Source organism: Doryrhamphus excisus, chromosome 14 (assembly GCF_030265055.1).
Source record: "Doryrhamphus excisus isolate RoL2022-K1 chromosome 14, RoL_Dexc_1.0, whole genome shotgun sequence".
Classification (NCBI taxonomy): Eukaryota; Metazoa; Chordata; class Actinopteri; order Syngnathiformes; family Syngnathidae; genus Doryrhamphus; species Doryrhamphus excisus.
The window spans coordinates 19938012-19963560 of record NC_080479.1 but is presented as its reverse complement, the minus strand read 5'-3'; the positions used below and the strand labels follow the sequence as shown (position 1 = coordinate 19963560).

Sequence of the window (25549 nt, the reverse complement as noted above, 5' to 3'; positions counted from 1 at the left end):
GTCACCTGTCAAAACACAATAACGGGAAGGAAGGAAGCGACGCTAGCAAAACAAGCTAACATTCGCGCGAACACAAACACCAACACAAGCAAACTTGGGCGAGAGGAGAAGAAAACGTTAACGTTCCAACACTATTTCGTCAACTCGAACGCAGAAACGATGACGAATTGTGTCCAAATACCTTGACTGTCTGCTGGCGTTGTAGTAAGGGTTTCTCCTCGAGCTCTTCCGCATCGGAGCTAATGGGATGCTGTCAGCCATCTTGGCTGGGAGGGCCACAAGATGACGTCACGCCGGCCAATCGCCCCGAGGAGATTAATGCTGCATTCCAGGAACTTGTAGTCAGAATCTGACGAAGCGGTCTTCATCGGTTTTGTGAACAGTTTTGATCTCTGCGGTGTTCTCCCTCGTTGACTCGATACTACATGTATTTTAACAATTGATTAAAAAGGTATATATTTTAAACATAACTAGTCTGGTACGTTTGGAGGCCAATCTTTTGTGGAATGCAGAAAAGTTCCGACAATCCACGAAGGCACCACGCAGAAATCATTCATATGCATAGTGTAAATACAAATACAGATATTCAATTGATTGTACTGCTCTACTTATTTTGATTGATCTAATTGTGATATTGTGACATTTCGTTTACTTTTATTCTTTTACATTTTATTCTTCTATTGTAAGTGTTGCACTTTGAGATCATTTATTTGATACAAAGTGCGTTAAAAATAAAATTTACTATTATTATTATTTATTACTTTTGCATTTATGAGCTCATGAAGTCCCTAAGACCTGGCATTTATTTATTTGCGTCGAAAAGTACCACCACCAATCAAATGTATTGTAATTATTAGTACGCATTGGTATTGCTCATATGAATGCCGGGATAGGAGCTTCAGTTGGAATGGATATAGAGTGCTGATTACAGCAGAATGTTTAATATCAAAACAGCATTCAAAACTGGCATCAACAGTCCATTTTTGCGTGGGAACGCATGATCCGGAGAGGTAGAGCTTTTGGCAATTGAGGTAGTCAGCCGAGCATTTTGTTCTCCATTTTATTCTGCCCCAGTGTTGCTAACAAAAGACAATTTTCCAGCAACAACACAGACAAACAGAGCAGCATATGTTGTGCTTTGCACCAGCTAGCAGCATTGGGCAGCTGTCCAGAGGATGGAGCGCAGACTTTTTGCATTATTGATTTGAACATTCAGTATGTTCCCTTCTTCCGAGCAGCCATCCCTCTCAGCCATGAGTGGATTCCCAGGTAATTATTCAACAAAAACAAGAAAACAAAGCAAATACAGCAAACTGTGAATCCCCTACTAGCGTCTCTCCATGAACAAATCAAATAAATCTATTTGTGTGTATATACATATCAGAAGAAACAAGATGTTTTCCAACAATATTTTAATGTCCATAATAGATTGCATCAGTTGATTCCAATTTCTTTACTGTCATCAATCAGCATAGAAAAGTGCCTGCCGTTTCCCAGCTCCATGCCGTTCTTGGCCAGACTCGTCATTGGACTGGCTGTGCCGTTCACTCTGTCTATGCCCGCAGTCATCTGGTGAAGCGTGGAGATGCCTCCATTCTGAATCACAGAGATCTCGTTGTTCTTCATGGCCAGGCTGTTGGTGATGGCGCTGGCGTAGCGGCTCCAAAAGCCCGCATCCACGTTCATGGCGCGGGAGGCCAGGTCCTTCTGGAACATTTCTCCCAACTTCATGGCATCGCCACCCAGGAGGGCGATGGGGTTGTCCACCGATAGCCGCCTGCCTCTCCTGGCCGGCGTGTTGTTCCACATGTGAGTTCCCATATGAACCTGCGAGGGGAGACGGGAGGTTACGGATGCGTTCTAGCTGCAAAGTTAGCGTCAGTTAGCGTCAGTTAGCGTTAGCTGACCTTCAGATTGCCCTTGGTGGTGAAGGCTCGGCCGCAGACGGAGCAGACGAATGGTTTCTCGCCGGTGTGCGTGCGCTCGTGGATCTGCAGGGCGCTGGCCGAGGAGAAGTTCTTGCCGCACACGTTGCAGTTGTGCTGCTTGGGTGCGCGGCGAGGAGGCGCGGCGCCGAGCAGCGAGGTTATTCCCGGGCTGGTGACGACAGACGGGTAGGGCGCTGAAAGGTGCACACCGAAGGACGGGTGCTGGCCGTCGCTGTGGCCGTTTACCTCCATCTTTATCGATCTGGATGACGTGCTGGTCAGGTTGGGAAGACCTTGAGAGAAGATGAACAGCACATTTACATTTACACCGCATGTCGGCACCAAAATAATAACAATTATTAATACATTAATAACATTTACCCATTGGTCTGGGTTGGATGGCTGAACAATACATGGTCTCTTCTTTCACGCACACTTTATTAGGTTGCGTTCCTCTCAGTTCCAAGGGTGCAGAAGCAGGTGACTCCAGATGTTCTTTCTTTACCGAGGCCACAAAAAGTTCTCCAGAGTCCGTCCTCTGCGGCGGCGATAGAGGCGGTGTTGCAGGGGGGCTGTTTGCACCCAGGTTCTCCAGGCCTTTCTCCGTCAAAGAGCATTTAATCTGCAGCTGAGCGTAGTCGCCGTAGCCGTTTGTGAGGGGTTTACTCCCAAAGAAGGTGCTGAGGTTCATCATTTGGTTCTCAGGAGCAGGTGAGGATTTCGGGGAACTCAGAAGCGCCACGTTTTCTACGTCACGTCCTTCCTCCGTGTCGTCACCCTCCATGGAAACGTCATCACCGAGGTCTTGGTCGTTGCTGCTGGGGCTGTCGAAGCTCCTGTCATTCATATCTCCAGCCATCTCCAGCTGGGCGGACTCCGGGGTCTGACCCACCACGTGCATGCGGATGTGCTGCTGAAGGACCACGGCGTTGGTGAACTTCTTCTGGCAGATGGGACAGGAATGCTGCACCTGGACAGGCGGGTTCTCCCGGTGAACCCCGACGTGGGTCTTCAGGTTGCCCTTGGTGGTGAAGGCCCTGCCGCACACCTTGCACTTGTAGGGCCTCTCGCCCGTGTGGATGCGGTAGTGCATCTTCAGCGCGCTCTGACAGCTGAGGATGCGGTGGCAGAGGCCGCACTGGTTAGGGTCCGTCATCTTTTTGTCGATGTTCTCCACAAGCTGCTGGAGCTTTGAGGTTTCCGAGGTTTGCATAGAGTCCATGGGGTCGCTGGATGAGAGGGAGACCTCTTCTGAGTTTAGTGGGAGGGGGGAGGGGGAGCTGGAGACGGGCGATGCCGATGCTGCAGGTTCAGGCGTGGTGGCTACGGATCGTATCGTGGTGCCGGTCGCCGGAGTGCTTCTGGGTTTCTGGGGACAAGTTTGGGGCAGGTGAACCATCTCTAGATTCGAACCTTCTATCTCATGGTTGGACAGCGGAGTCTCTAAAAGCGGAGACGTGTGAGCGTCCCGGCCTCTCTGGCTCGGCGACACGCATTCAGCAGCAGCAGGCTGGTACAGGGGCGGAACAGATGGCGCTACACCCCCCACGCCGGTTCCAGTGGAGGAGAGTGGAAGACCCACGGAGGCTGGCAGGGTTGCCATGGCAGCTTTGGTATCCAACCATGACGAGACAGGTTTTTCCGGGGGAACAGACATTCCGTAGGGAATCCCTGAGGTGGTTGGCACATTGTCCAGATACTCGGGCACCGGGTAAGGGTTCATCTGGACCTGAGGGTACTTCTCCTTGTGCCTCTGGAAGTGCACCTTCAAGTTCCCCTTGGTGGAGAAGCGGTTGCCGCAGATGTTGCATTTAAAGGGCCGCTCCCCGGTGTGGGAGCGCAGGTGGATCTGCAGGGCGCTGTCGCTGCCAAACACTTTGGCACAGAAGCGACATTTGTGCTTGAAGAACGGCTCCTCGGGGGCGGGCTTGCTTTCAAACAAGGACGGTTGTTTCCCCTTCCTGTGCTTCATCAGGGCGGCCAGAGGGTCGAGTGCGTTGGCCGTGGCGGCGATGCTGGCCAAGGGATTGGGGAAGATGACGCCGCTGGGGGGGCTCTGAGGCAGGAAGGGGAGGCCGGCGGGGGAGCCCAGGAGACTGCTCTGCCCCAGCGGTCCGGGACTGGGACAGCTGAGGGTCTGGCGGCTGCCAATGGCGCTGGCGTGTGAGCCGCTGTACGGAGGCATCAAGGCAGAGATGCTGCTGCAGGTGGAGATGGACGGAGTTGAATTTCCGGAGGAACATACGGGATCCCTGAAGGCCGACCGCTTGCATACAGTTTCTGAGGGGAGACTTTGGGACTTTTCCGGCACGAGACCAGCACCCTGGTCGCTGACGTTTGACGGCGTACTTCCTGTCAGCGGCAGGATGGGATTAGTCGAAGCGAGGGTGTTGGCTGCAGTGGGCCGGGGCGCCGAGACCGGATTTGACGCCCCCCGGCTGGGCTGCTTATTCATGGTGGCTACCTGGCTGCAGATCTGCTCGATGAGCTGGAGCTGATGGACCTGCTGTTGCTGCAGCGCCAGCAGGTGCTCCAGAATTACGGGGATGGCGGCCGAAGCGGACCTCCCGGCGGTGCCGTTGCTGCCGACCGCCTGGGAGAATTGGGCCACGGCCACCCTGGTGCTGTGAAGGATCTCCAGGGTCACATTGGTGTCGGGTATGCTGTAGGCGGCTGAAACCAGCGGGGTCCCGGTAGAGTCAGGCGGCGGAGGGCTGGACGGGATTGCGTATTTGTCTCGGGGGTGGTGTTCGACCTCCATGGCTTCATCCAGCCCTTCCTCCGCGTTGTCCAGGCTGTCGTTGTCGGTCACGGGTGTCTCGCCCAGGTCGAAGCCGGCGTCCACCGCGGACGAGTCACTGGACACCACGCTGGGGACGGGAGAGGGAGATTCCCCGCCACCGTGCGCCCCTTCGCCGTTTTTCATGATGAACACCGAGCAGTCCTCCACGCAGGACTTGTGGTGCTCCTTCAGCTCAGCCCAAGTGAAGAACTCGGCGCAGCATTTGTTGCAAACGTGCGTGTCGTCGCGGCGGGGGGAACCTCCAGTCCCGCTGGTGTCCTCTCTCTCCCCGCTTTGCACTGAGCCTGGGAAAGATTCACATTATGGAATGAGTTGGATTACCGTGCTCCTGAGCGGAGAAGCTCATTGTCTACCTCAAACTGGAAAAATGCAAATAACTGCCGCATTATGGACTCCTGGTGTCTTTGTATTGTTTGCGTCCGCAGAGCGCAGCTGCACGAGAGCTCACCTTGATTAAGCGACGCCACTTTGAAATGAAACAGGTCACTTTAAAGCCGAGCCGCAAAGCTGCACACAAGCTGCTCTCGGATGTTAATAATCAGCCGGGAAAATCAATAAGATTATCTGACCTCTCCATTGTGCATTCAGACGCATAATGCCATATGTTGCATTGATTTTTTTATTGCCTGTTTATTTAATTCAACCCCATGCAAAAAAAAAACAAAAAAAAAAACATTTGACTTTGCTTTAACAATCCTTCTCGGCATTGATTTGGATCTCATTTGGGAATTCAAAGTGATGGGATGTCAGTCATAGCACAGCTAAATATGTGATATTGTATTGGATCTGATCGGGATTGGCTCCATTAAGGAGCCAAGTTTAACTCCTCCTTGTGTCCGTTTGCGTGGCACCAATTTGGCTTTGGGAATGAAAGCGGTCCTATAAATATGTCGGTTTGTGCCACAAGGGTACTTTTCTCCGCTTTAACGTAAAAACCATGATGTCTGCCACCTGTCGCTACGCGCTAATGACTGTTTAGCTCACATACATGCTGGATTTCTACTTCAAAGTAAGAACATTGAAATGTGCTTTTAGAGCGGTATCCACAGGTGTGCCGTCTGTGCAGTCGTAAATTAGTGTGTGTGTGTGTGTGTGTGTGTGTGTGTGTACCAGTTGTTACCAACTATGAAGGCATTGCAGCTTTTTCCACTGAGATCCATGTACATTCAAATTGAAGCATGCTTTATTAAAGGTATGCTATAAGCCATAGGCGTCCAAAGAGCAGCCCTTTTCAAAATACAATTAAAAAAGAAAAATAATTTGAAAAAGCACCAACAGCAAAAAAAATTAAATTTGTAATTTTCAATTAAAAAAATGATTAAATATGAGGAGAATAAAGTCATATTATTAAGAGAAAAAATAGTATATGGTTGAAAAATTGAAGTAGAAAGTAATGTTATGAGAACCAAAAGTTATAATTATATAATAATTTTTTTTCTAATTTAAAAATAATAAAATCTCATAAATATTAGGAGAATTGAGAAGAAAGTTGAAATATTGGAAAAGAGGAAAAACAAGCAAAATAGTGTAAAAAAATTATTATTATTAATTATATGAGATGAGATGCATCTCATAAATATAAAAATATCACATTATATCTACCGTACATAGGTTGGTTAAGAAAAAATATATATATAAAAGTGACCACTCATCATTTTTCAGTATGCGGCCCTCCCTGGAAAGTTTGGACACCCCTGCTATAAGCTAATGGACACACCATCCGAATCTTAGCGTTGAGCTACAGGTCACAAAGCTAATTACTGGTACAGAATGGAAGCCCTTTAAGGCCACGCCCCTCTGATTGACTGGCTCAAGTCGACATAAGCGAAACTAGCCTTTCCTAGTTTTGTTTGTCGACATGGTTCCCTCTATTTGTGCTTATTTTTATTTCAAATCTTGTCTCTTGTTGTTTTGTTTAGCTTATTTTGCACTGAACAGGAAGTCACTATGTGTACATTTTGATGCCGGACATTGACAGCGGTAATGACAAAGTTGACAATCCTACAACACGTCAACATAAACGACTCCTTTGGGTGGACAAAAGAACAACGTGGATTTTTACCTGTAAGACGAACACAGTGGGAACACTCTTTCATCGTTAATTTGTTCCAAAAGATGTGACAAATGCAAACGGCAATTTCAACGGGCTGCAGGATGGAAATGAGCCCCCGAGCCGTACTTTGGACACCCCAGCAGGAGCCGATGCATCCTCGTGCAAAAACAACGTTTACACTGGCTGACAAACCTTCAAGACGCCTTTCAACTTCCGAGCTGACAATGGAAGCGTGCAATTAGCGGAGCGAGGGAAATCTATGTGAAAAGTAGGGCCTGTCAGAGGTAAATAATCAGCTCACCAAGTGGGTGGTCCGAACACGGACGGGAGGGAAAAAACCCGCCTTCACTTTGTACAATTTACTTCCAGAGAAAACAAAGGCGAGGTCATTTTTTATCCCCAGCTTTAAATATTTGTCCAAATATAATAGGACGTATGAATGTATCTGACAATTTCCAGCGCTATAATTCTCCCTATCCATAATAACAGGAGCAGACAGCAGATTTATGTCTCTTTCTGGCTCTGTGGTTCCAGGGTGGGTGGAGGAAAAAAAAGAAGAGGAGAGAGAAAACATCATCAGACTAAAAGCAAACAGACTCTCAGCCCGCCGTCGTTGCCTCTTCCAGTGACCTTTGGCCCTGGGGGGGGGGGGGGGGGTTGACATGTACTAATTGTATTATGATGCGGGACTGTGGAGCTCCTCTGTGGCACTTTTCACAAGAATACGGACCACAAGCTAGTACTTCGATACTTCCAGGAGATGACGCTTGTTTCATTAGAGCGTATTAAGATTTGCATGGAGCCCGCTTGCCTTTGCATCTTTTTTTTATGATTTATTTATTTGTCTTAATTGAATCCTCGCATGATGAAATGGTTCAAATAACGTGCGCTCGTCCGCAGGAGGGAATATAATTATTGGTGCCATGAGAAAGAACGACAAGAGGAAGATGTGGTGTATGATAACATAGGATACAGGCGGATCCGGTTGCACTGATATCATGATGTGATATGTTGAGCATCCTTGGACTCAAACTATTTGGATTTTTTTATGTTATTTGAAGAAATATTTATGCGCAGCGCGTCATTGAAGAAACTTTTTTCTTTACTTTAAAAATGTTTTTATATGACATTCTCCATGTACGTTTTTCACTACACTATTTTCATTTTAATTTTAGTGGCAAACCATTTATACATGATTATTAATTGCACTAAGATTGTGCAACTTGATGTTTTCCCACATAATAATATATTTTTATTCTTAAAAAGTAAATAACTCCTAAGACCAAGATGAAACCCGAGCAGGATGGAATTGTGTAACTCTCATTAAAAGGCTAAAAATGATAATAAAAAGTCCTATAACGTATCAAATCTCCAACTAAAAGTCATAAAACATATCAAAACAAACGCTGTTAACTTTTCCCAACAAACTTCCAAGCGGGTACACATACCGTCATCTCGGAGGAGGGGGAGGCCGCCGCGACGCTCCTCCTGGCCGGCCCCGAGGTGCTGCGGCTTGGCTTGCTTGCGCCGGGACATGTTGCTCTCTGGACGCCGCCGCCTGGCCCTCCGTCCTCGGTTAGCAGCGACTGGGAGCCTCCGGTGGGAGAGCACCGAATGAAATAAGCGCCACGGAGGAGCGAGGCTGGTGTGGATGCCCGGCGGTGCCGATTGCGCATGTCAGTGCGGTGATGATGATGCTGATGATGATGATGATGATGGAAGGAAGGGGGTGGGGGTCTGGTGCTTTTAGGACCCTCGGTGTCCTCTGCGGTGGGGATTGGCTGCAACAAGATATGGAAATGAGGGACGGGGTTCAATAATAATAATAACAGCGATGACTTCACTTCCGGTGGTGCTTTTACGCACAGCCCAAAGTGAGTAAAGAGAAGGCGAAACGAGACGTCCGGTGGTCCTCTCTGGCATGTCGTCCTTAAAGTTTTCAGGCTTGCGCTTTTCCAGACTCGGGTTACTTGCTGAAACATCAGGGTGCAAAAAAAGGCCGGATTTCCCAGCCGAACTTTGCGCAGTGAAGACACGCTGGATGAGTCCTGAAGCTGCTCCTCCTCCTCCGGTCCTTGACGGGATGTCCTCCCAGCCTCGGTGCGCCCGGAGGGTGTCCCACTCGGTCCATTTCATGTCACCTCCCACCACTAAATACTGGATCAGGAGGAAGTAAGGATGAAGAACATCGAATTGAAGTTTATTCCTTTGGAGCAACACATTGTTTGGTTATGTAATTGTTTAACAAAATAAAATATCTATACCATCATAACACATCCCAAATATCTTCCTATATCATGTGAATGCTGAGAATGTTCATAATAGTACTGTTATGGCATCAAAAATAATACTTATTGTACATGCTAGGAAATAAACATTATCACATGAATTATTTTTTTAAGTTATCAATTTTAAATAATAATTATTATTAATCATATACTGTATACTGCACAGTGGGTATGAAAGGTGTAGTTCCATTATCCAGTGCATATAACAAATAAAATAGCTACAAATGCTAAGAAATAAGCATTTGCATATGAAAAATATTATTTTTCAGGTTGGGGCAGAAAAATATTATTTTTCATATGCATATTTTATTTTTGCATTTTTATTTTTTATTCATATTTTATTATTTGCACCCCCCCCCCACAAACCTCGTGAGACTATATATTTTACACGTAACAGTCCACCTGGTATTATTGTATCTGTAAAATTGTCATGCAATCTGCTATTATTATTTATTATTTTATATTTATATTTAAATATTTTAAAAATAATAAAATATTATAATAATTAAAATAATAATAATTATATTATTATTATGTAAAATATGCAAATATAACAATATTATTATATACAATTAATATAATAATTAGCATTAATATAATAAATATAATAATCATAATAGTTATAATAATAATATAATAATTATTATTTTAATTTTTATTATTATTATGTGCTTGTGTCTCTTTTTTCAGGAGCACTTTGTAAACAACAGACCATGTCAAAAAACGAAATTGATACAACCATCAAAAGGTTGGCTCAGGCCATGATGCCAGGTTGTATGTTGAATTTAAATTAAATACTTTTGAAAGATTGGGCGGGCCGTATTCAAACACTTGGCGGGCCGGATGTGGCCCCCGGGCCGTAGTTTGCCCACCCCTGCTGTAGACTATTGTTGCATCAAATAAAAACATTTTTCCTAGCTCTTAAAGGGGACCTATTGTGCTTTTTTTAAATTTTCAATGTAATTAGTTCAATGTAATTAGAATGTTGTATTCTGGTGTTAAACTAAGCCAAAGTTTTAGATAAGGAGGTTTGTGTATTTGGAAGTCAGTTTAGGATGGCTCAAAACGCTCGCTTTCAGAAGGCGTGGTAAAACTGTACCTTTGTGATGTCACAGAGGGGCGGACTTCCTTATATGGGTGAGGCCGTAAGCCACATAAGCTCTCCCCCAAGAGCTCCTTCTCTGTTTAGTTGCTAGCAATAGCTCATAAGGGGTATTGCTAGGATCCAAAGTCCATGAAAAATGTACATGTTCTACTTTTATTGGTTTATTTTGTATTTTGGCCTTTAGCTACAAGACGATCATGAAGAGAAAGGCCAAGATATGAGGTGATCGCAGAAGATCATAGCACTTCCAATGCATCCAATGGCCTACCCCACACATAGCCACTAGAGGGAGCAAGTGTTGAAATCCCCTTTGGGGGGAGTGGATTGACGTTTTCCAATATTGGACACTTCCATGACAGCAGACCGTCCACTCGACACCAACAAAGCTGTAATCCTTCTTTTGTCCTCAAACTTGTAATCATGTTCTGTGAAAAGATGCACTTTGGGTGGCGGGGTCGGGGGGAGGGGGGGGCTGAATCAGCTGTTGATAATTGCAAGTACTCCACAACAAGCCGCTATTGATCGCCGTGTCGTCTTCCATCGCGCTGCCGTGGGGAGATAAGGCGGCCTCCCCTCCTGCCCCCGAACATCATCTCTAAGGAACTATCAGGTTGGGGCAGACTTATGATGAATGGCCGCGCCGGCGGGGGCCGCTTATCTGGACACTCCAGCGTCCTTGATTCCATATCGATTCTTGGTCATCGGCGCCGTCACCGCCACGCAAAATCTAACGAGCGGCGACTTGACCATGAGTTGGCGTGCACGTGAGAGGCAAAGAGCCCTTGAAGGAAAGGAGTGGACTTCTGCGTGCATCTGTTGGAGCGCCGCTTCAAAACGCATCTGAAGCCGCCATCGTTGTATACGTCAGGAAATGACCAAGTGGGAGAGTCTTCTAATCCAATTATTACCCTGGACATTGAAGAAACGGTGTACACCAGGGTGTTCAAGGGTTCTCCAGGGAGGGGCACGTCGTGAAAATGAAAGGATGCAACTTTGATATTTAGCAAAGCAACACATTTTTAGCAATTTTAGCAATGCTAAAAAGTTTTATACATATTAGTATCAGCTTCCTTTTTTCCCTCGGTTTTTGCTGTTGTTTTTTTTACATTTTCCAAATATTTAAACTTTTTGTTTTTTATGGAAACCCGTTTTTGTGACAATCCCAATAGTGGGAAAAATGATGAGGTAAAAACTCATAATAGTGTAGTACCATGTGACGAGGCCTCCGCTGAAGAAGACGACACTGGAGCCTTCGTCACATCGCCGTTTCTATCACAGCATCTGTTTTTTTATTTTAATCTCGTAATCATGACTTTCTTATCTCGAAATTCTGACTTTTTCATTTTCTTTTCGTACTATCCATCCATTTTCTACCGCTTATCCTCACGAAAGTTGCGGGGATGCTGGAGCCTATCCCAGCTGTACACCCTGGACTCCCTGGACGCCCAAGCGGAGATTCAAACCCATGTCTTCCCGATATTGGGACTGTGTAAAATTTAAATACTATGCTACTAAAATTATAAATAAATCAAATGAAAATAATAAATAATTATAATAATAAATAAAAATACATAAATAAATCAAATATTAAAAATAAATAAAAATGCTACTAAAAAACATCTGAAAAAAGGTCATCATTTTGAGGAGTTCTTTCTTTTTTTCTTTTAAAATGATGACCTTTTTTCAGATGTTTTTTTTTCAACCTTATTGTATAATAATTTTCATCTTGTATTAGTTTATTGCTATAATATTTAGACCAGGGGTGGGCAAACTTTTGGACTCGTGGGCCGCACTGAGTTAACAAAACTGTGCGGGGGGCCAGAATGTATATTTTTATAACACACACATTATTTTACACTTATAATTCTAACAGTCCACCTTGAATTATTTGTCTAATTTTATTTATTTATTATATATTTTGATTAATTATATTATATATATTAATTGTATTATATATATTATATTTAATATATGATATTATATTTTTATTATTTATTTAATTATTTTATTTACTTATTTGTATATATTATTTGTATGTATTTGTATAACAGTCCACCTAGAATTATTTGTCTAATTTTATTTATTATATTATATTATATTATATTATATTACATATTTAATCTACATATTATATATATATATATAATTTATTATATATATTATAATTATATTATTATTAATTACATTATGTATCAATTATTATATTTTTATACATTTATTATTTATTTTATTTATGTACTTTTTTGTATAATTCTATCTGTAAACGTGTCAGATTATTAGCTATATGTTTTAAATATGTTCCATATATCCCTTTTTTCCAGAGCACTTTAAACATCAAACCACATCAAACTTGAATTTTACATGAAAAATAATTTTTTATTATTTTTATTGTTATTTTTTTTACTGAAGAAGACATCCGACTTGCAAGTCATGTCGCCAGCATGTATGTTAAAAGTTAGAAAGCAACTGGCGGGCCGGATTCAAACGCTTAGTGGGCCACATGTGGCCCCCGGGCCGTAGTTTGCCCACCCTTGATTTAGACTTTATCCTCGCAATGTAGAGAGAACATGGCTTTTTTTGGCTGAAAGAAAGAACCATAAGAAGGTGATATCAGCAATGGACGGGTCCCAAACAGAAGGCCTGAGGGCGTGTCCACACATTTCAGGCGAGTGGAGTCCCGCTGTCCTTGTGATTTACTTTTCAATGAAACTCACTCAATCATAACAATTTGTAGCATCCCGTGCCCGTTTATAAAGATCCCAAAGAATGACATTCACTCAGCCTCTGTTTGCTCATATAATCACACAAAAGGTGGCTGTTTTGTGTGTGAAAATGATCATAAATCACCAGAAAGGATCAATACAGCAGGACCGGGCTGCGGCGGCCTGATAACACCATCAATACTGGCTATTTGAATTTGACTTAATACGCGACAGCCGGCCGCTAAACGCTCAAATCCACGGTGGCAGGGTTTGGAGTATTTTGACCACGTACCTGTTCAGGTGTATCAACCGGCTCATCCCGTCGGGATCCCAGACCAGATGGATCGCTCCTTTAGGAATGGTAGCTGGCCCTTCATCCCTCAAACACAAAGCAGACAGAAGAAGAATGAAAACGCCAACAAAGGACTGATTGACAGCAGCACCGTTAGCTTGGATTTAGCACAGTTGTGTAGCGTAGCCTCTCTTTCCATCTTAACGCGGCGTCTCGCTATTGATTTCTTTATTTCGCTTTACCTCTTAGGCTTTGATAGTGCGAGTGAATGGAGAACTTTGCTGTCCATCAAGGCCTCTGCGTGTAAACACATTATAACAGGACTGTAGCTTGTCAGTGTGCTTTTTTCTGACCTATGAATGTGCTTAGAATGTTGGATTCTCAATGAAAGCAATGAAAAACTCTCTGAACGCTCGCTTTTTTAGAGATTTTTCTACAGTGAGCAAGACTTCTTTATATGGGCGTGCCCGGGTACAAGCTGAATGGACCAATGACAGCGGAGTAGGTGTGCCCGGAGGCGGCCCGTGGGTGGAATAAATTAAAACAGGCTGCTTTGGAAATTCAAGCAAATGTAGCTGGAATAGGTGCCGACATTGGAAGATCTAGAAAGCTTTCTGTGTGGGTGATTGTGTGTAGCTGCTCTATCGGAGTCCGCAACTCAACACAAAGGGCCAGAAATGAGCACAATCGGTCCCTTTTAAATAGAATTCAGAGGCCTTTTAATAAAAAGGTAATAAGGAAAGGAAGGCTACTTCAAGGCTAGCTCAGACCTCAGCAGGAAGTTGCACATTCTTGTAAAATGTCTAAAAAGCCGCAAAAATTCCGGCAAACAAATAAAAGGTGTAAACGTGTCTGCATACAACGAAAAAGGATCCAGAGGTTGTTGTTTTTTTTTTTTCAGGATGAAATGTTGACCGTGTGTCTGAACCAGCCACTTCCTGTGAGTCACAGTCTGAATACCGCAGCAAATCACCGCTATTTATCATAGCACATATCAGGAACGCTTTCCCAGGCCTGCCCTCAGCTGGGAGACTTGCTCCCAAAAAATATCCGACCCACATTTTGTTGGTACTGGGTTGTAAGAATTTTTGTTGTGGCTGTTTTTTTTTTAGGTTCATGGCGTTTGATTTGTAGTTTGTATGTTTTGAGTGAAAAGTTTCCGTGTCGCACCTCATTGTGCCAAAGTACACATATTTCTTTCCCTTGTCTGATTATTTTGTGTCGTGTTTTGTGAATAAATGTAGTTATTTTGTCATCAACATCTTTTTTCCCTGTGTTGTTTTTGTTTCATAGAAGTAAACAACTGTTGAGACATTTAAGATGTCACTAGAACAAAAAATATGGACGTCAGTCACCGTTCTGCTTGAATTTTCTCTGTCATTTGGTCAAAATCGGAAATTAGCACAATAGGTCCCCTTTAACTTTAGAATAAGTAAGCATGCTAGCTTGCTATGCTAGTGGCAGCAGTCTTTTGTCCCTGCAGTGATCCCATAGTCTGTCATGTGATGTAAACAAAGAATAATGGCGTAAAAATGAGTAAGGTTGCTACGTCATTTGTACATGCTAAAAAACATATTTACTCATAAACCAAGTCATAAACAGGTTTTCTATGCTCTAGCTACAAAAATATTTTGTTTATTAATATTTAATCCTGAAATTCACTTATCACGGTGGTACCTGGCACCAATTAACCGTGATGAACGAGGGATTACTGTAGTGTGCGGAATTTATTTTGAGCGCACATGAATATAAGCCGGGCTGCACGGCGGACGAGTGGTTAGTGCGCAGACCTCACAGCTAGGAGACCCGAGTTCAATCCCACCCTCGGCCATCTCTGTGTGGAGTTTGCATGTTCTCCCCGTGCATGCGTGGGTTTTTAACGGGTACTCCGGTTTGCTCCCGCATTCCAAAAACATGCTAGGTTAATTGGCCACTCCAAATTGTCCATAGGTACGAATGTGAGTGTGAATGGTTGTTTGTCTATATGTGCCTCTCGCCCAAAGACCATGAAACGGCTGCCACCATCCAAGCAGTCCAAGCCGAAGCTGTCGAATTCTACACTTGATCAAACCTACTTAAGATTTGTCAGATCAAAACACAATCGACACTTAAAACACTTGAAAACGTGATATTAGCATCCACTTCACTACTTCCTGAACGTGCACCCTAAGCATCATGGGAAAAAATAAAAAGGCATTAATTATGGACAAAATGTATGTTATTTTCCGGTATCGGTTAAGGCACAGTTTCAAAAGTACCGCTTTGGCAGTGGTATCAGCCAATATGGAAATGATGCTGATGTCTGTGGGAAAGCTCCGCTTCATCCTTGCTATCAGAAGCCCAGCGTAAGCAGAGTATTCCCAACAGCAAAGCTGCAAGGACGGGACATCTGTGAGTTTTGAAACAAAGCTTTGCTTGTCAGCCTCCATCATTTGCGCTCATGGAAGCGGACACTTGACTTAAGAAACATGTTTTCTTCTTCTTCTTCTTCTTCGGCCACCACTGAAGCCGCATCCTGGTATAAATTTGCAATACAGGCCCGATTGTGCGGCGCGGACGCGAGACGCATACAAATAGAACCCCTTGTGAGACGTCCCCTTCCGTGCACGGCTGGCTGACTCATGTACAATAAATCAACAAAAGGCGGCTTGATCCCATCCGGGAAGCTGTTATTTTATCTTTTTACTGTATTTAATTGGACCCCCCCGCTCCCCCCCCTCCGTGCCCCCCTCCGGTAACGTTACACCACCTCTTTCAAACAACCAAGAGGAGATTGATAAGAATTTCTCTTCTCTTCCTGCTTTCTTAAAAGTTTGTCCCCGGCCCTCCCGCCGCCTTTCAGGGGCTAGCGGGTTTTGGCCGAGGGGAGACTAAAGTTACAAGTGTGTGGCATTTAGCGGAGCGCGGATGTAATTGGAGGCTGCGGGGGACGGATAAGGACAGGCTGGGAAAGAGGGAAGTTGGCAATGGTAGCGGGTCAGCGCCGCGCCTCCGAGCCGAACCCGCTGCACCAGGTGTCCACTTAATTCAAATGATACTATTATTCATAGACAGAGGAAGAGCATTGAAGCCGCCCCCGCCCCTCTTCTTCTCCGCCGCCCCCCCCCCTCTTGGGTGATTTGCAAGTGAATGCAGATATAATCCTGGAAATATAAGTCTCCATTAAGGCTATCCCTTTTAGCAAACAAGGACGCCATTGTGCGTCATGTTGTGTTTATAAATGGAAGTCTGGGGGGGGGAGCAAATAAAGAGCAACATTCAAGCATGGGGGGGGGCAGAGGGGTTTGTCACCTGACAGTCAAGAGCGTGTTTAACTTTGAGATTTCACGGTGGCCGCTGAAACTCATTTCTCTCCACTTAAAACAGTCATGGCATTGTTGACTTTGGTACGGTCATATAGATCTCATATATCACACACTTTCTCTGGATGCGCTTGTGACAACACAATATTCATCCAGGGCGGCCTCCATCGCCCATCGTTTCATTGACTCGCTTACGACCTTAAAAGGGGAACTGCACTTTTGGGGGAATTTTGCCCATCATTCACAATCCATACGTGAAACATTAAAATGTTTCTTTCCCTTTTATGTGCATTCTAGACCAGGGGTGCTCACACTTTTTCAGCATGCGAGCTACTTTTAAAATGACCGAGTCAAAATGATCTACCCACTACAAAAATGCAAAACATCTACTTATTTTCAAATGTATTGAGGATTATTTGTACGTACAATGTATGTTGATGTACCTTACATAACCAAATGAGCCAATATTGCAAAACACACATAATTAACTATTAACATTTTTTGTAATTACCTGAGTTTACTTTGATGACTTGCACTGAATTGAACCAGCCAGGGATGCATAGTCCGGACAGTAGCTGCTGATAGCCAGCCTCAAGCACACTTCCAAATGTTTATCAGTCATGGATAATATCCGTATCATAATATCCGTATAATATTCCATATCCGTATGGAAGTGATATGTTTTTTGCCTTTTTACTTGGTCCAGTTTTTGCCTTTTTACTTGGTCCAGCTCCTTCACTCATTTTAGTGACCATAAACTTTAGCGAGGGCTTAAAATCTAACGCAATTCGCCGACTAGCTTAGCACTTTGCATCGTTGTTTACGCATGAGCGGTGACCTAAAGGTCAAAATTCAGTTGTCATCTGACTGGTTGTCCTGTATGTCAATCAAGTAACGGGGATGGATGATAGGCTGACATCGTAAGTTCTGCTGCACTTAGAGACGTTGTTTGATTTGATTGGTCGCCCGAAGGGCAACATTCAGTTGTCATCTGAATGGCTGCCCTGTATGTCAATCAAGTGACGGCATTGATGCTGGGATGATATTTTTTTAATGTCACGCCGCGATCGACCAGCGATCGACCAGTACCACCTCCGCGATCGACCGGTAGATCGCGATTGACTTAATGAGCACCCCTGGTCTAGAGCAAGAAAACAATTTAAGATGAGCTAGCTAACCATGTATTATGATGCTAAAGCGCTCACAAAAAAACCCTTCAAATAACAGCAAGTGTTCCATTTACATAACAGAGCTACAGCGGTATTATGAGAGTTGCAGCTAACACAGACGGAAGAGTGACTAAACAAGACGCAGACTCAACAGGATGCTCTTTGCTGTCAGCATTTTTTACCTGAGGACCGGAGCACGCGTCTTGTGCTGGAAGATACAGCCATCCCAAGGAGAGCGGACATCAAGTGTTGTCGCTGTATATCTACGCTGCTGGGCTATGATGTCATATCAATGCACCTATAGAAAAGACGTTTTGGTAAAGTTTTAAATCAAAATACGGCAAGATACTGGAAGTATTATTATTCATTCATTCATTTTCTTCGGGCGAGAGGTGAGGTACACCGTGGACTGGTCGCCAGCCAATCACAGGTAATTATTATTAATCATCATCAATGTACTTGCTCTTGAATGATCACAGCATGTACGTATATCAAACTTTGCAATGTTTTGGAGGGTTTTTTTTAGAGGGCTTTTTAGTCGAAATAGGTGTGTCCCAATGATGTACATTGTAAGCTAGCTCATATTAACTCCTTTTCTGGTGTGTTCATGTTTCACATAAGTTGCCCTTTAAATATTAAAAACCCCTTTCATTACAGTGGATCCCCCGCACCTTTACAATTCACCATTCATGTCCAGTCGGCAGATTTTCTGTAATTTTTTTTTAATCATTACATATTTTTTTAACTTTTTAATTATTTTTTTATGTATTTTCTTTATATTTATCTCTCATTTTACTCACTCATCTCATTCAAGTAGTGATTTATAAATATTATAACAAATTATTACAATTATTAAAAATAAGTTTTTGTTGTTTTTATGACTTTTCATGGGATTTCTGTCTCAGCAAAACAATCTAATCTGTCAATCTAAAATGACTGCTTTTTAATTATTTTTTAAATGTATTTTCTTTATATTTATCTCTCATTTTACTCACTCATCTCATTCAAGTAGTGATTTATAAATATTATAAAAAATTATTGCAATTATTAAAAATAAGTTTTTGTTGTTTTTATGACTTTTCATGGGATTTATGTCTCAGCAAAACAATCTAATCTGTCAATCTAAAATGACTGCTCGTTCTTTTATTTTTCAGGTTATATTTTTAACTTTTCTTGTTTAGTTGCATTTTAAAAATGTGTCAAGGTCTGCCCCCGGTCCTCATGTCGGACACCCTTGGAGAGACAGCGAGACAGCGGACACTTAGAGTACTTAAAGCAGGTTTATCCAAATCTTTTAGTCTAAACACTAAATTACACAACACAACAATGAACAGGTATTAGCGTTTGCTCTATCACATTAAGTACAGAGCATCCTTTATATGCTGTCAAAAGTGTCAGAGTTGGAAAATGTAGTCCTCAAAGCTAGAAAAAAAATCATAGTCATAAGTCAACTGGTCTACGTTCCAAAAGAGCCGTTTGTGTATTAGGATGCTTCACTTCATAACCATCAACTTTGCTGGTGCTCAGGAATTCCTCTTGCAGTCTATCCTTTTCACTGGTAATTTTTTTTTTTCCGGACCTGGCCCCCAAATCCCACCCCCACACCCCCCGGAGGCTTGTCTGCCAGCCGAAGTTCCCATGAGCCGTCACAATACAGTGATGATGTATGAAATAAAACCTTTGTCCTCCCACACTGGCTAATTATTTGACAGATTGGAGCTCTGTTGTGTGTGGATACTCTGTGTTGGGAAGGGGTGGGGGTTCCCTCGGTCTGCCCCCCCATCTCAATAAAGAGGCCACTTGCAAAAAACTAAAAAAAATTTCCCTATCGCCTCCCTTTTTCTATTCTTTGTAAGAAGATTACATTTTTTCACCACATTTTGGAATGACAAACTGTGTTTTTTCTGGGGGGGGGGGGCCCCGGGTGCTCAAGAGGGGCGGGGGTAAAGGGGTAGAGTGGGGTTGGCGGTGCAGGACAGCAGTCAGTGGCGCCCTAAAAAGACTTTCTCAAGCAGAAATATTTAATCTTCTCAGGGAAAATAAAAGCGGAGCGAGAAAAAAAAAGCTGAGGACAAAAAGAAGCTAATCATCCACATGCCCCCTTCCCCCCCCACCACTGACTCCCTCCCACCCTATAGTAATCTGTACTTAAAAAAAAAAAAAAACAAAAGCGAGAGAAAAAAGATGATGTAAGATTGACGGAATAAATCTGCATGCATAATTATGAGCGGTTCCCACGTAATAAGACGACTTTTCTGCGTATGCTCCTGTTTCCTGCAGTCTAGGCGGGACGTATGACCGGGTCGTATGTACGGGGGTGCCCTACAGCACCGGCCAGTGACAAGATAATCCTCACATCCCAAGACGCAAGCGCTAACGAGGAAATTTTGAAAAGTTACACAAAATATTAGCTTATGATGCTGCTTCATAGAAACAACTTTATTCAGCATTTCCTGTGTATCCACACATGGGCGGCCCGCAACAGATACATTGGGACAGCCACAAATACATTTGGTGATACCTGTCCACCCTTATCCTTACTTGCCTGTGTGTACAGTATTTGCGCTTCTGCTGAGTCGGTCCAGTGCGGGCGGCCCCCCTCCCCGCCCGCCCATTGAAATGAATCTGTGGACGTTTTGTTTGCGCTAATGGCCGATGTGTCGGCTCGTATGTCTGTGTCACGCCACGGGCCAAGATGGCATCCCCAGCCAGGTCTTTGCATGCCGTAACCATGGGGTCGGAGCTGGAGAGGTGGGGCGGCTTGAAAATGAGACCCATTCTTTCATCCCTCGGCGCCCCAAACCCGCCCCCCTCCCCCGACTGGCATATGGCTGGCCATTGTCCTCGGCTGCTGAGCCAGAAGTGATGCAATTTGTTGGCATGTCCTGTCATTTCGCAAACTAGCCGTCCCATTGAGGCCTCCGGGAAACAACAGTGCCCAACACGGAAGGGCGGCCAAAAGCGGCGCTAGTGCTCCGACCCGCTGCCAAGCCAGCTCCGGGGGGAAGCGATACGCCGCCACGCGGAACCCACGGCTGATATTGACACATCACCATTTCACTTATGACTTGCGTGGCATTGCTACTGGTATTAAAAGCTTATTCGGGGCAAGTGTGGTATTGCCCCACCAGGCTGTACAGAAGACGCTGTGGTGGTCATAAATATTACCCGGGGCAAACCCGGGGTTTGTGAGAGACTGGGATTCAGGAGTGTGAATGGTTGTTTGTCTATATGTGCCCTGTGATTGGCTGGCCACCGGTCCAGGGTGGACCCCGCCTCTCGCCTGAAGACAGCTGGGATAGGACACGGGAGTACCCGGAGAAAAGCCACGCATCCATGGGGAGAACATGCAAACTCAACACAGAGATAGCTGAGCGTGGAATCGAACTCGGGTCTCCTTGCTGTGAGGCCTCCACACAGCCCAGATTGCAACATATAATTAGGACTTATTTATGAAGAATAAATGCATAATTATGAATGATTGTGGCAATCAATAATAATAAACATAATGTAAAATGATCAAATGAATAAAACCAAATGGATACTAAATAATAACTAGTATTTCCCTGGTAACCTATTCCATGTGTAAAGGAGTACTTCCATGACTAATTCAATAACGCTTTGGTCATCTGTCGACTAATTCAGTAGTGTTTGATGTCACACGTGATTGTGCGTGACCAATTCTGCGTAGCAACAAGTGGACACGCAAACATGACGGCGGCGGGCGCAGGAGAGCCGTGTCACTTTCACGTAAATAGCTTGAGCTCCGCCGTGTTTTTAGCGTCGCAGCCAAAGTCAACGATTAGCCTCCGAAATCCTCGGCGTGATCAGATCATCCACGCCAGGCTTGACCCCCCCTGTTTTTAATTAACTCCACTGGGCCTGGGGGGGGGGGCACCATCAAAGAGCACCAGCGCGGCTTTCAGCAACGCCCGATCCGTCCTCCCAGATCCCCGTCGTGTGCGCACTTTGCTCATAGTTGACCTCACCTTCTGTCAGGACGTCCCACGGAAACATGGCGCTCTTCTCGGCGCGTCTGGACAAAGAGGATTTGACAGTGGGGGGCGCTGCTGCGTCTGTCGAGTGTCTGATCTCCTATTTGGACCAAGAACAACATCTTTTTATTCTCAATTTATTCTCAAAGTCTGTATACTTTACGTATCCAATAGGACCTGATAAAGCTGCAATTAATGCAATTAATCTGCAATTAATCTGGGGGCCGGTGGCTCTACTTTTTAAAACCAAAAAAACTTTATTACAATAATATAGTCAAAAGCGTAACAAAAAAAACTGATATTAAAAAAAAGTAATATTACAACAAAAAATAATAATAATTTAAGTAGCATAAACGAAAAATCGTAAAAAAAAATTTGAAATCTTGTTCGTCGTAAGAGAAACAAACAGAACCAATTAGAAAAGTTAGAATGTTATTCGAAAAAAATTCTAAATATTATGGGAATAAAGTCATAGTTAAAATATACAGTAGAAATGTTGAAATAGCTACACATTAAAAAACAGCAGAAATATTCTTATTTTACAAGAATAAAGTCAAAATATTATACGAAAAAAATATGAGCAAAAAGCCAACTCATAATATTACTGTATTAATATTACTGTAGCATGAAAAACAATTAAAATACAATAAAACTAAGTTTTTGTAGCATATAGTCAAAATATTCAAGAAAAAATAAAAAAGAAAATTATTTTAAATGAGAAACTAAGTTGTAATTTGGGATATATGTTATAATGTTCATGTTATAATATTATGGGAATAAAGTCAAAATATCACAAGAACATTTACAAAGATGATTTAAGAAGATATTTGGGGGGGGGGGACAAAAATTGGAAAAAAAAAAGAGTGTGAGGGGTGAAAAGTGCAACAAGTGAAGTGCCATCCATCCGTCCATCCGTCCATCCGTCCATCCAACCATCCGTCCATCCATCCATCCAACCGTCCATCCATCCGTCCATCCAACCATCCGTCCATCCTTCCAACCAACCGTCCATCCATCCGTCCATCCAACCATCCGTCCATCCTTCCAACCAACCGTCCATCCATCCGTCCATCCAACCATCCGTCCATCCTTCCAACCAACCGTCCATCCATCCGTCCATCCAACCATCCGTCCATCCTTCCAACCAACCGTCCATCCATCTATCCATTATCTCTGCCACCTCACTAGGGTCGTGCTGGAGGCTATGGAGCATATCTACATGTGTTCTATCCATCCTTTTTCTATGTCGCTTGTTCTCACCAGGGTGGCAGGGGTATGCTGGAGCCTATCCCAGATGACTTTGGGCGAGAGGAGAGGTATACAACCAATGCGTTGCTGTACCAACTCCCATATTCAGTATGTGTACCCGGTTTGGACACCCCCGATGGGCAGTACGTCCAGTACACAGCATCTATTCTCCAGCGTGTAGCATCCACTCCCACGTCTGCCACTCAATTAGGAAATGTGCCGGAGTAGTGATGATGTCACCGGAGCTAGCGGCAGTTTGCAAATCACATCCGAGGCGTAAATCATCTCGCAGATGTCGGCCTCATTCGATTAACACGGCGTCCATATGCTTCCCGTGTAGTATATCAATCAGCGCCGCCGCGCCAGGCCCGGCCTCTGCGGGGGTGGCTTTTCTTGCGGCGCCCGGCCACGGCGTCACGCTAGCAGACATCCACTGTGGTGTTTTATGTGTTGCCCGGGTTTTTTTTTTTTTTTTTTTTTTTTTTGAGCCGTTTGGCCGCCATCTTTCTCCACGCGTTTATTTGCATGTTGCTGTTAAGTGACGAGGTTCACTTCAAATGCAACACGTCCCTCTCTGCATATCAAACACCCACCATGCTCGCGTCGCATCGCCGCTGTTACATTTGTCCATGAACGCGGCGGAGAAATGATGCAGAAATAATTAGATATGAGGGCGCCCTCATGATTACGCCGTCATAAATGTATTCCAGCGCGTTTCAAGTTCCCTCCATTGATTCTCCCCTCTCTCCCGTCCCTCTTAATAACATTTCTTTTATGTCGCTCCCGCATATCCGTCTCATTTACATCCAGTGCCATAAATGACACCACGCAACCTTTGATGTAGGTGAATAGCCATTTTACTCTTTTTAGCCTCCTGTGTACGAGCGGCAGCGGGATGAAGGTCGGGACGGGCACTTACAGCCACCAATTTAAGACTCATCGCTTGGCCTTATCTTTCCAAAAACACTCTTTTATGAGGTGTCACGTTTGTCTGTTCGAATTTTGCGTGAGGATAAAAAAATGAAGAAACTAACAGATCTTTTATATGTTTGAAAGTTATACAAACAGCTAAAAGAGGCAGCGAGAAGGTACTGGGAGACATCTATTCCACCTATAAAGCCTTCTGAAAACTCCAAAACATTCATATGAATGTCTTTCATTCATTTTGGGCGGGGTACACCCTGGACTGGTGGCCAGCCAATCACAGGGCACATATAGACAAACAACCATTCACACTCACATTCATACCTATGGATAATTTGGAGTGGCCAATTAACCTAGCATGTTTTTGGAATGTGGGAGGAAACCGGAGTAACCGGAGTAACCGGAGTAACCGGAGAAACATGCAAACTCCACACAGAGATGGCCCAAATGTGGAATTGAACTCGGATCTTGTAGCTGTGTGGCCTGCGCGCTATGTGCGTGATGATGCAACTCCACAATAGAAGAGAGCATGTTGGTGCGGTGCTAAGATGAAAAAATGGCTACAAGGTAGCAGCAGTGCATTTTATAAGAACTTGGCCTGCATGTCCATTCATCCTTTTTCTATGGGAGCGGGGTATACTTTGAGCGAGGAGGGGGGGGGGGGTACACCCTAGACTGGTGGCCAGCCAATGGCAGGGCACATATAGACATAAATACATATTTAGCCAAAATATAAAATATATAAACAACTATGCCACAACATAAAAAGGGTTGTTTTACATGAAAATAACAAAAATATTTCAAAATGTAACACCACGATCTATTTACAATTTGCAAATCTGTACCTAAACTCAACATGCATACGGGCATGTATTAAAATTTTGGGCATTGGGTTTGAAAAAAAAACGTAATACGTCTTCAGTAGCGAATTAGTCAATTAAGAACAAGGCAAAGGTGCGATTAATCACGATTCATTGAGATTAATCACTAGCTGGCTTTGGGTGGGAGGCGGGATTGACCCAAGACTGGTCGCCAGCCAATCGCAGTGCCTTGCAGTATTTATGTGATTGCAATATTTGTAATTTACAGTAATTTAATCGTGATTAATCACAGCGTAACTGTGTAATTAACTTTATGAAACGTTGTAATCACTTGACAGCACTAAAAATAACAAACAAAAATAAGCAACAGAAGAAAGATTTGTATTTGTAAACATATTTGTTTTGCTTTTTGTGTTTTTTTTGCTGCCTTTTTGCAGCGTCATGGCCGCTTACGTAAACATACCTGTTGCACTTCAAAACCTACCTGATTTCCTGCCATGTAGTGATGTTCCGTCGCTCCGTTTGTTGGTGCAGCCGCCATTCTCCCGTGCCGTGATGTGGCTGGTGTCTGGCCTTGAAGGGCGGCGTGCACGCCTCATTGCGTATGCAGTGTTGTCTGGCGGGTGCTTGAACATGCATTAACCTACAAAAGGTGGAAAGGTCTCATGTAAAGGCTGTGAATGCCGCTAAGAGCCCCCCCCGCCCCCCCACTCCCCTCTCGCCCACCCCGTTTAGGAGCGTCTCCACTTCATCCTAATGCAGCTTTTAGATGATGCTAATAGATCAGCGGCCGCCATCAGACAAGGTAATGGACCTTTGTCACAGCTTGCTGAGTACGGCCTGAGGCCGACGTGCGTCGCCAACACACACACGTCCGCACGCACGCCGCCCTAATTGCTAACGATTAGCCCTCTTAGCC

At 44.1% G+C, this 25549-nt stretch overlaps 2 protein-coding genes across 8 annotated transcripts in view; both read right to left on the bottom strand.

Annotated features, from left to right (window-relative positions):
- atp9b (ATPase phospholipid transporting 9B) overlaps positions 1-279 on the bottom strand; it is a 34882-nt gene extending 34603 nt beyond the window's left edge. For both annotated transcript variants that reach the window (XM_058046705.1, XM_058046706.1), the window contains exon 1: positions 182-279. In XM_058046705.1, the coding sequence (XP_057902688.1) occupies positions 182-261 (80 nt within the window). In that variant the 5' untranslated portion in view covers positions 262-279. The remainder of the gene's footprint in view (positions 1-181) is intronic.
- Positions 280-977: 698 nt separating this feature from the next.
- Positions 978-25549, bottom strand: part of LOC131101420 (sal-like protein 3) — a 37973-nt gene continuing 13401 nt past the window's right edge. For 4 of the 6 annotated variants that reach the window (XM_058046545.1, XM_058046546.1, XM_058046547.1 and 1 more), the window contains 9 exons: positions 25115-25273; positions 21632-21737; positions 17825-17940; positions 13172-13258; positions 8651-8941; positions 8233-8565; positions 2310-5015; positions 1908-2221; positions 978-1827 (listed from right to left, as the gene is read on the bottom strand). In XM_058046545.1, the coding sequence (XP_057902528.1) occupies positions 1435-1827; positions 1908-2221; positions 2310-5015; positions 8233-8320 (3501 nt within the window). In that variant the 5' untranslated portion in view covers positions 8321-8565; positions 8651-8941; positions 13172-13258; ... (1 more) ...; positions 21632-21737; positions 25115-25273 and the 3' untranslated portion in view covers positions 978-1434. The remainder of the gene's footprint in view (positions 1828-1907; positions 2222-2309; positions 5016-8232; positions 8566-8650; positions 8942-13171; positions 13259-17824; positions 17941-21631; positions 21738-25114; positions 25274-25549) is intronic. The other 2 variants (XM_058046544.1, XM_058046548.1) reach the window with 2 other exon arrangements.